This window comes from Tamandua tetradactyla, chromosome 16 (assembly GCF_023851605.1).
Source record: "Tamandua tetradactyla isolate mTamTet1 chromosome 16, mTamTet1.pri, whole genome shotgun sequence".
NCBI classification, from domain to species: domain Eukaryota; kingdom Metazoa; phylum Chordata; class Mammalia; order Pilosa; family Myrmecophagidae; genus Tamandua; species Tamandua tetradactyla.
Genome location: NC_135342.1, coordinates 9981843 through 9991608, shown reverse-complemented (window position 1 = coordinate 9991608; position 9766 = coordinate 9981843). Strand labels below are relative to the sequence as shown.

Here is a 9766-nt window from a genome sequence, read left to right as displayed (position 1 = left end):
TCCGGGTCGCCCTAGTCCCCAAGTTCCCCACCTCTTCCCTACGCTGTCCCCAAGCGTCCACACCCCACGTGTCCTCACTTCCCCCCGTGTCCCCGCTGTTTTCTATATCCATGTCCTTTGTCCGCTCCACGTTCGCGCGTCCACGTACATGTCCTCCCGCGTGTCCACGTTCCCGCTGTTCATGTTCCCAGTCCACCCCACGTACCCCAGGTCTGCGGCCCGCGTCCGTGTTCCCGCCCTCCCCACGTTCATGTCGTCCGGTGTCCTTGTCCCCTCCCTCTCCACACTCACGTGTCCTCCGTGTCCCCACCCTCCCCACATTCATGTTCCCCCATGTCCTCTGCACACTCAATGTCTCCCGTGTCTGCGACCCCGTGTCCGTGTCCCGCCCTCTCCACGCTCATGACCCTGGTGTCCGTATCTCCCGTGTTCATATCTCCGCCTTTTCCACGTTCACGTGCACCGTATCCGTGTCCTCGCCCTCTCCACGCCCATATCCCCGTGTCCCCACGACCCCCAGAAAGGCGCGCGAGCCGCGGCGCTGGCAGCCGTTCCTTTATTCTGCCGCAGGAGGCCGCGCTCACAGGCACACGGGGAAGCCGCTGATGGCGTCGGTGCTCTGCAGGATCATGTCCGCCAGCAGAAAGCCGAAGCCTGGCGGGAGAGGGGCGGTGGGTCCCGGGGCGGGACGGGCCCGGGTAGAGGTCTAGGTCTGGGGGCGTGGGGGTGGCGGGTTGGGGGTCGGTGGGGGGCTCCCTGGGCCGGCGGCTGCGGGGGCCGTGGGGTCGCCTGGGCGGTCCCTCCACCCGCGTTCTCCCGCCGTGCCGGTTACCCGCGAGAATAGAGAAGGGTAAAGCCAGCCACCCCGCAAAATAGGACCAGGAGAAGAAGACGTCGGACTTCCAGGCGTCTTTCACCGTGTAGCCTGTTAAGGCAATGAGCAGAAGCAGCCCTGGCCCCCCGCCCGCCAGGTGAGCGCCGCCGGGTGCGCACGGCCAGACCCCGCCCCCGCCCCCGCCCGCCTCCCGCCCTCCCCCAGCCCCGGAGCCGCTGCGGTCTCACCGCTGAGGAAGAGGACGGCGCTCGTGGCCTGGCCCCGCAGCGCGTCGCCGTGGCGGCACAGGATCTTGAGCCCCATGGCCATGCCCACAATGCCGGAGCCCGCCGCCAGCACCATGCACGCCCCGGTCACCGCCAACATGGCTGGGGAGAGGGGCCGCGTCAGTCCCGGCCGGCGTCAGCTCCCTGGGGTGGGGGCGGGGAGGTCGGGGGCGTGGCAAGGCCCCCCGCGGGGCTGCGGTCGGCGGGGAGCCGGGCCTCACTCTGGCAGGGGATGACGGAGCAGGTGCCCTGGTGACACTCCTGCCACAGGCCGCTGTGGCCCTCGGGGTAGCGACTCCAGTAGTTGGTGGCAGCGGACAGCACCATGAGGATGTTGGCCAGCAGGCTGAGCAGGGTGCCCCCCCTCTGAAGGCTGTGCTTCACCCCCATGCCAGGGAGGCTGCTGCGAGGGCCACATGCTCAGGAGGAGGCCACACCCCCGACCTCAGCCCAGGCCCGGGCTTCCCATCTGCCCCCTCCCCAGACGCCACCCCCAGATCCCTCCATCTCCCCACCCCCCCAGATCCCAGGCTCAGTCCCTTCTACCCCTCTGAGACCCCCTCCCCTAGCTCCTTCCACCCTGCTGAGACCCCCTCCCCCCAGGCTTCTCTCTCCCCAGGCCCCTTCCCCAGCTCCTTCCATCCCCCTGAGGCCCCCTCCCCCACACCTCTCTCCCCAGGCTCCTCCCCCAGCTCCCACTATTCCTCAGTCTCCTTTCCCAGCACCCCTGTCACAGGTGGGGGTGGGGTGGGGCAGACCACCCTCGGGCCTTCCTTTCCCTCCTCCAGGGATCCCTGCTTGGAGCCCTTACTCCTGGGCTCTCCTCTCCCCAGCAACCATGCCAGTGTCCCTGAGACCCCTTCTTCCTCCAGGTTCTCTGTTTAGGAACCTCCCTGTCCCCTTGAGACCCCCCTTTCCCAGAGGAGTCTACCCCTTTGGCCCTTCAGTGTGCACCCCCCCCACACACACACACCCACCTAAGTGACCACACCGAGTTCCCCAGGACTGCTACACACAGAGCCGGGGTCAGGGGAGACTGGGCCTCTGTGAGGCAGCAGGAGTTCCAGAACCCCCTTCGCCAGTGGCCATTTAAAGAGATAAAGCCCTGCTACCCCCTCCTGCATGCATTGGATTCCCAGCAATGTGACAGCTCTGAGTCAGACAGCAGGTGTGGCGTGGGTCTTGACGTGGTAGACCACTTCCTAGGTCTAGATACTGCTTTTCCCTTAGCTTCTGGGGCACCCCACAAGCCCTCCTGGTCTCCTGCTGTCTGGCTGTGCCCTCAGGACCCCTGTGGGCTTTTTTTCTCCCCAGCTCACCCCCCCCACTCCTCAACATGGGTTTTCCTTGAGGCTCCATCCTGCACCTTCCTTCCAAGTGAGCCTGCAGCTCCTTGCAGCCACCCCAAGCTCCATTTGCAGCCCATTTCTCCCACCCACTCCCCTAGGCCCCTGCTTGCTGCCCGCCCCCTACCCCATAAAGCCCTTGAGTCCCCAAGTCCTATTCCTCCTGCCCCCTGAAGCTGACTCATTCCCCCCTTTTCTTGCACTTAGCCCCAGGCCTGACCTATCCACCCCCACGGGTCCCACTGCCAGGGGCTTTCCCTGCCCTTCCCGCCTCCCTGTAAACCCCCAAAGGGGTCTGACACCCAGAGCTGGCCACAGTCCTTCTCTGCTCACAACCTCCTCTTTGCTCCTGGTCATATTCAGGAGGGAATTAAAGGTGGTCTTAGAGGCCCTGCCCCCCTCACCATTCTCCATTCCAGCCACAAAGTGCAACCTCCACCCCCGGCCAGCCCCTGGGCCCTCTGCCTGCACCGCCCTTCCTGGCTCCTCGAAAAGTACCAAAATGCCTTCTGCATGGTCTTTCTCTGGCCCCCTCCCTGGGAGCCAACTCTCTGGCCTGTGTTAACTGCTTTTCATCTTTACCTGCCCCTGCCTTCCAGTGTGTGAGACCACGGCAGGGCCCTAGGTATGACTCAGATCCGCTGCCCACAGAGAACCCAAGCTCAGGGGAGTGAGTGGATTAATGCCATGTGCAAAGGAGAGGAGAGTGAGGGAGAGGGTGACGGAACCTGAGAGGAGGAGAGAGCTAGAGACAAAGGGAGAAGGACACGGAAGAAAAGAGAAAGAAGAGAGAACAGGGAGCTCCCTGCGGGCTGGTGGGACTCTCCCACTTGGCTGGGCACCCCACCCCCACCAGCCTCACCCCTCATGGAGCTGACGCTCAGGTTGGTTTATGTCTTTGCTGAATTAATCTCAGAATAACCACATCGCTGCAAAACTTTGTTGAATGGAACAAGATACAAATGAAAGGACTGGGGGTGGGGGGCTGGGTAAGGGCTGAGGGGGAGGGGAGGGATGGAGGGCGCGGCGTGCTGGTGCCTCCCAATGGACACTGCCTGCCAGAGAAGAGGGCTCCAGAGTTCACCTGCCATCCTTCCATCAGCTCACAAAGTCTCGTAGCCCGGCCGGGGGTCACTGCAGTGGCTGCCCAGACTCAGGGCCCCTGGGTGGCCAGAAAGAGGTTAGCACTTGTCCCCGCCCTGCTCCCTCGGCCCCCCACTGGGCCCTCTGGAGCTCCCCGGGGTGGGGTGGGGTGGGGTGGGGGAGCTGGGCTGGAGGGCAGCTGTCACCTGCGCAGAGCAAGAGGAGAGCTGAGACCCAGCCCAGGTAGAAAGACCAGGAGAAGAAGGTCTGGGTCTGGGGTTGCAGCGGCTGGCCCCACTGCTGGATGGTGTACACGGCCATGGCGACCATCATGGAGAAGGCTGGGGGTGGGGGCGAGAGAGACGGTTCAGCCCCTCGGCAGCAAGTCCCCTGCCCCCCTCCCCCCCCATGATGGCCACGCCCCTCGGAGCCCTTACCTGCAACAAAGCCTGTGACAGCGGAGAGGAGGCCGCGGTGGGGGACGGACAGCGAGGGGAAGCAGGACAGGACAAGCAGACCCAGGGACACCAGGCCCCACAGGGCGGCCAGGATGCAGAAGCTCTGAGTCACGTGGATGTAGCCTGCCCCGAGAGGAAGCTGTTGAGCGCCTGGCCCTGCCAGCTGGCCCCCCTCCGGAGAGCCCCCTCCCACTCACCTGCCACCTGGCCAGAACCTGCCTTTGGCCAGAGGCCCAAGTGGATGGAAAAGTGGGGCCCTATGGCCTCAAACCAGAAATCTGTGCTCAGAGCCACCAGGAGGGATCCGAGGCCCAGGGAGCCGACAGACAGAGCCAGGGGCCGCCAGGGCACCATAGTGGAGGGGCGGTGGGCTTCTGGAACCTTCTGGAACCTTCTGGGCTGTGATGGAGGGGCTGCCGGTCCTCGACGGGAGGAAGAGGCCGTGCGCTGGTCTCCTGAGTCCTCGAGAACTGAGAAGACGCTGGGAAGCAGGCGGGCGTCTAGAAGTCCTGTGCTCCGCAGGAGGAGGGCGGCTGGCTTCTCACGGCTCCTGGTAGCTGCCGTGGCTCACACACCCGCTCTTCCTGGCTCTGTGCACAGCTGGCCCCCCGCCCTGGTCCTTCCTCCGCTTGGGGCACAGGGCGACAAGACGTCAGTGGTTTAGGTGGTGGTTTAGAGCTTGTCTCTCTGCCTTGGGTTCTATATACCCCTCGAAACCCTCGACATGGGACGGGGTGGGGGCAGGGGGAAGGGCTTCCTGGAAGAGGTGAGAGAGAGGCTTGGGGGCCCAGGGGTGAGAGGTGGCCAGTTGAGGCCAGGGTGTGAGTTAATGGTGGGGGAAGTGGCGGGATGGATATTTGAGGGTAGAGTCATGCTTTCCTCTGTGCCCTCTATCCTTCCGTTTGGGGTGAGGTGAGCCCCAACTGTTTAAGGACCCCACCAAAAGAGGAGCTTGGGGACCAGCGCTCCTAGAGCTGAAGGCGGGGAGGGGAAGGGGCTTGAGGCCCAGACCTGGGTCCTGGGAGACGGGGGCTGGGGGAGGGGCGTGCTCAGATTCTCTAGTCCCGGGTTAGAGCTTAAGCCCAGGGCAGGCAAAGCATAGAGAATCACAATTCTGAAAGGTTTGTGCAGGCGAAGACACGCCCCCATCCTCATCCGATAAATGACTTGGGAGGCAGATCTGCTCGGGATGTGGCTTCCAGTGAGACGGGCCCCAAGACCAGAATGAGGGTGCCTAGGGAGGGGGCCACAGAGGGGTCAGTGCAGGCCTCTTGGGCCCTCCAGGCACCCACCTGCCCCTCGCACACCGACACCAGGTCCAGGCAGTGCCTCACCTGTGAGCAAGTATAAGGTGAAGGCGCCAAAGCCCAGGTAGAAAGCCCAGGAAAATGTGACCTCTATGAAGTGGGGGATGGCCTGGAAGAGGACCTCTGTCATGAAGAGGAGCTGAGCCAGCAGTCCCAGGACAGCTGGTGGAGGGGACAGCCATGCATGACCCAGGAGGCCAAGCACCGTCCTTCATGAGGGACCCCAACTGCAACCCCCACCCCTCGGCCAGACGCTCACCAGTGAGGTAACTGGCCACTGCCGAGAACATGTTCACAAGGCCTGGCTCCCAGAGGTGGACGGAGGCCATGAGCAGAATGGACAGCAGTGCAAAGACGGCTGTGGCCATGGCTGCAGAGAGGAGCAGCCAGACAGTCTTCAGGTGGTCTGGGCGGTGCAAGGTGGGGGAGGGAAGTCAGGGCACAGACCCCGCATGTGACCTTGACCCCAAGCCCAACCCGCACCCTTAACTCCAGCTGCAACCCCAAAGACAACCCCACCCTCACCCCCAAACCTAACCCTATTTCATTCCCTAACCCAACACCAAATTCAACTCCATCCCCAACCCCATCCTTGAGCCCAGCCCCCAAACCACCCACTCCCCACCCCCAACCCCAGCTTCACTCCAAACACCAACCCCGTCTTCATCCCAAAAGTTAACCCTGTCGTCATCCCCATCCCCAAACCCAACCACACCCCCAACTCTGGTCCCACACCCAACTCCTTCTTCATGCATCTTCCCAGCTCCTACAACTTCCGTCTCAAAGACACCCCTTCTGTCTTCCTGCTCCCTGCAGGTCTGAGCCTAACCTTGTTTCTGAGCTTCCCAAGTCCCTCCACTGCCACCCGCATGCACACATGCATCCGCACGCCCCGTACCTGCCTCTAGCAGGTGTCTGCACACGTAAGCCTCACAGGTAGACCGCAGGCCCAGGTACATGGTGGCCCCTGGCACGCACACCTCAAGCCAGTAGGGGCAGAAAAAGGTCACCAGGAAGAACCTGCAACTGACCACGGTCCTCAAGGTGGAGTTGTCCGGAAGCACCTCCATCCAGCTCCTTGACAGGGCAGGCCTTGGGGTGGCCAGGGGGGACACTTCCTGAGGCGTCTCCTGAGACCTCCGGTGCCTGCTCTGCCTTGCTGCCCTAATCAGTGGTTTCCCTTGGCTCTCTCCCAGGTTTGCCCAGGCACTGTCAGTTTTTCCAAATCACCCCAGGTCTCTTCCAATTCCCTCCCCCCTCCCGGCTTCTCCCAGGCTTAGGAACCTCTCAGCAGCCCCAACTGCCACAGAACACCCTCTGACATCATCACTCTGGGAGTCTCCTGCCGAGACCCCGCCCAGGAGAAGCCCTGCTCTGCCCCCGAGGCCCACCCTGGCCTCCCGGGTGCCTACTCTTTATTCTGTTGTCTTCTGTAACCTCCAATCCCAAGGCCCCCGGTGCAGAAGCCCTGTGCCCACACCCTCTCCCAGTGGTTTCCCAGTGCTTCCTGTACCTGACCTGAGCAAGATTTCTTTGCTTCCATCACTTCCCACACATTTCATATCTCAAGAGCTTTAAGGCAGGGGCGACGTCTGCACGGGGTCTGGTCCCACAGGAGGCATCACCCACAGATATTTGTCAGGCACTGTGCTAGGTCCTAGGGATACTGCCAGACCCTCTCGCCCTCGTGGAACCCACATTCTATCATGTAAAGAAACAAATACTGGTTATAAACAGTGAATATGGAGGACCCCGTCGTTTTCACTGAGGTCTACTCTATTAATAGTATTTAATGAGATGGATTAGAATGAAACAAGTATGTTAAATTTAGAGTAGGAACCAATGAAAAACGTAAGTTAATTTCAATAAATATCATTCTAAATTGGCCTGGGTAGATATTTATCATTGAACAAATATGCTTTTGGGTGATTAGCATGGGCCAGGTGCTGTTTATCACACCTGGGAATCCTGCTGTGATCAAAATCAGGTGACAAATCTCCCTTTTCCTATCGGGGAGGCAGACAACTGTCTCAGAAAAACATATAGTATGTTAGTGAAAAGTGCTGTGGGGAGGTGAAAGCAGGAAAGGGGGTGAATATTAAGGAACTTGGGATCCAAAGAGGGGGCTGTCCCGGCTCCTGGGGGGTGTAACCCCTGGAATTCCCCAGGTGAGAGAAGGTGGTGGCTCGGATGAGCAGGTGGCTGTGGATAAGTAAGAAAGAACTGACTTCTGGATAAAATTTCAAGGCGGAGCCAACACTATTTGTGAGATATGGGAGGTGAGAGGAAGAACGGAGCTGAGGATAATTGCAAAGGTGTTCCTGGCAGGCACGCCCCATACCTGAGAGTTTATGCTTTTGGGGCCAAAGGACCAAGTCTGTGATTAGCAGAGAGGGGTTTTAATTAGCCTCACGTCCAGGGAGGGGAGGGCACCGGAGTTGAACCACAGTGCCGTGGGCTCGGTCGGTCCTGCCCCTGTAGCGAAACCCCAACGGAAAACTGGACAGCCAAGCCCTGATGAGCTTCCCCGGTGGGCTGTATTTTCTCCACCTGGAGAGGAGGATGGAAGCTTGGCGTGTGAGACCCTTGCAGACCCTGGCATCTCTTCGTTTGACTGCTTCCGAGTTGTTTCCGCTTGCTTTCATTAAGCTGTAATAATTAGTATGGTCATTTTCCTGAGTTCCGTGAGTCCTCGGAGCAAATGATCAAGCCTAACAGATTCTGGGGGGACCCGCGAACTTGCAGCCAGCTGGTGAGAAGCGGGGGTGACCCTGGGGACCCCCGAGCTTGCGGCTGGCATCTTGTGGAGGAAGTTTGGCCTGACTCTGGGTAGCAGTGACAGAAGTCACCACCGGGGAGAGGAGGGTGCTCACACGCCTAAAAGGTCCCCTCTGAGCAAAGCCCTGAGGGGTTTTGGGGAAGAGGCCGGAGCAAGCCTGCACCGGTGGGGAGCCCCCCCACCCCCCACACACCTGGTAGTTGCTGCCAATGAGCTGGCGAAGGGGTGAAGGGGCACAGAAGCACCCATTGGTGACCTTCCGCTTTGCCTCTGAGCCGGGAGCTGCTGGAGGGCTGAGAGCAGAGGCAAGACGTGCTTTGAACTGTTTTAATAAAACCGCGTCTGGATGCTGTGTAGACACGCGGCCTCAGAGGTGTCGGGGCTCGGGCTGGGGCAGGGGGCGGGTGAGCGCTTAAGCAATCAGCCAGGTGACAGGTGGCCCGGATCTGGCCAGAAGGAGTCGCTTTCTGGATAAAGACCCCAGCTGGAACCGACGCTATATGCCCCCGTGGATCCAGTGAGGGAGGAGAGAGAGAGAGAAAGGAGCTGAGGGTGAGCCCACGGTTTCTGGCTGGAGAAGCCGGAAATTGACGGAGCAGTTGTCATTTTCTGAGATGGGGGAGCCATGGGCGGGGCAGACGCGGTGCGGGAGGGAGACGGGGAGCTCGGTCTCAGGCACGTGAAACTGGAGGTGCCTCTTCTTTTCAAGCGAAAATGTTGTGTAGGTAATCGGACATGCGAGTCTAGGGTTATAATGACAACCACAATCATTATTCTTGCTTAGAGTAGGCCGCTACAAATAGGATTATCAGAATCAGCCTCGGTAAATAATCACATTTAAATTGGCCTGGATTAATTATAATTAGAGAAGATCCCAAATGCCATTATTAGCGTAAGAGTAATAATAAGTATCTTACAAATATACTATTATAAACATGCTATGATGGTATATAGTATATAGAATAGGCTATTCTGGAGATTACTCTTATGCAAGCTTCAGCTAGATATTGCGCATTGCCACGGTATGCCAAGCCCCAGCCAATAGCATTCCTGAAACCCCTAAAGAATACCCAGGGCTCTGTCTGAGGCTTATGAAAGTTTCACTCACTAAGTTTATTTTTCAGAAACCTCCAGATGGTTCCTGTGCTGGTTCGAAGCTATTATGTACCCCCAAGAAGTCATGTTTTAATCCTGAGCCTATCTTGTGGGAGCAGCCATTTCCTTAAACCCTGATCTAATATTATAGGTAGAAACTTTTGATTAGATTATCCCATGGAGATGCCGCCCGCCCAGTCGTGGGTGGGGCCTTTTGCTTAGATGGAGCTGTGGCTCCCCCCGTTCCAGGTGGGTCTTGATCAGTTTCCTAGAGTCCTTTAGAGAGAAAGCTTGGAGCTGACAGAGCAGAGCCAACAGAGCTGACACTTGGAGAGCAGAGACACAGATATCTGGAGATTCTTGGAGCCCAGAAGACATTGCAAGGAGATGTGAAGCAAGCCAGAACCTGGAGAGAGCCAAGGGAAGCCAAGGGATGAAATCCAGCCCTGGAGAAGCAAAGTGAGGAACCCTCACAGGAACAGAGGTTGAAGGCAACGGAGCCCAGGAGCAAGGGACCAGCAGATGCCAGCCACATGACCTCCCAGCTGACAGCTGTTCCTGACCCATTAGACTTCCTTTAATTAAGGTATCTCTCCC

The 9766-nt window shown here is 59.4% G+C and overlaps 3 protein-coding genes across 6 annotated transcripts; all 3 read right to left on the bottom strand.

Annotated features, from left to right (window-relative positions):
- Window positions 1-538: 538 nt before the first annotated feature.
- Window positions 539-2211, bottom strand: CLDND2 (claudin domain containing 2). 4 transcript variants are annotated; one of them, XM_077131079.1, is made up of 5 exons: window positions 2079-2211; window positions 1323-1504; window positions 1063-1203; window positions 833-952; window positions 539-654 (listed from the first exon to the last, which is right to left on the bottom strand). In XM_077131079.1, exons 2-5 carry the CDS (start codon window positions 1489-1491, stop codon window positions 581-583), a joined length of 504 nt encoding a protein of 167 aa, XP_076987194.1. In that variant the 5' UTR covers window positions 1492-1504; window positions 2079-2211; the 3' UTR covers window positions 539-580. The 4 variants fall into 4 exon arrangements, with proteins under 4 accessions (XP_076987194.1, XP_076987195.1, XP_076987192.1 ...); XM_077131080.1 differs by having other exon boundaries at window positions 1323-1501; window positions 2079-2162; XM_077131077.1 differs by lacking the exon at window positions 2079-2211 and adding an exon at window positions 1913-2057.
- A 1162-nt stretch (window positions 2212-3373) lies between these two features.
- Window positions 3374-4669, bottom strand: NKG7 (natural killer cell granule protein 7). Its single transcript, XM_077130910.1, has 4 exons — window positions 4186-4669; window positions 3968-4111; window positions 3737-3871; window positions 3374-3609 (listed from the first exon to the last, which is right to left on the bottom strand). The coding sequence occupies exons 1-4, from the start codon at window positions 4340-4342 to the stop codon at window positions 3551-3553; spliced, it is 495 nt and encodes a 164-aa protein (XP_076987025.1). The 5' UTR covers window positions 4343-4669; the 3' UTR covers window positions 3374-3550.
- Window positions 4670-4856: 187 nt separating this feature from the next.
- On the bottom strand, window positions 4857-6580 carry LOC143658717 (uncharacterized). The gene is made up of 3 exons (XM_077130909.1): window positions 6194-6580; window positions 5323-5701; window positions 4857-5222 (listed from the first exon to the last, which is right to left on the bottom strand). Exons 1-3 carry the CDS (start codon window positions 6363-6365, stop codon window positions 4916-4918), a joined length of 858 nt encoding a protein of 285 aa, XP_076987024.1. The 5' UTR covers window positions 6366-6580; the 3' UTR covers window positions 4857-4915.
- Window positions 6581-9766: the final 3186 nt, after the last annotated feature.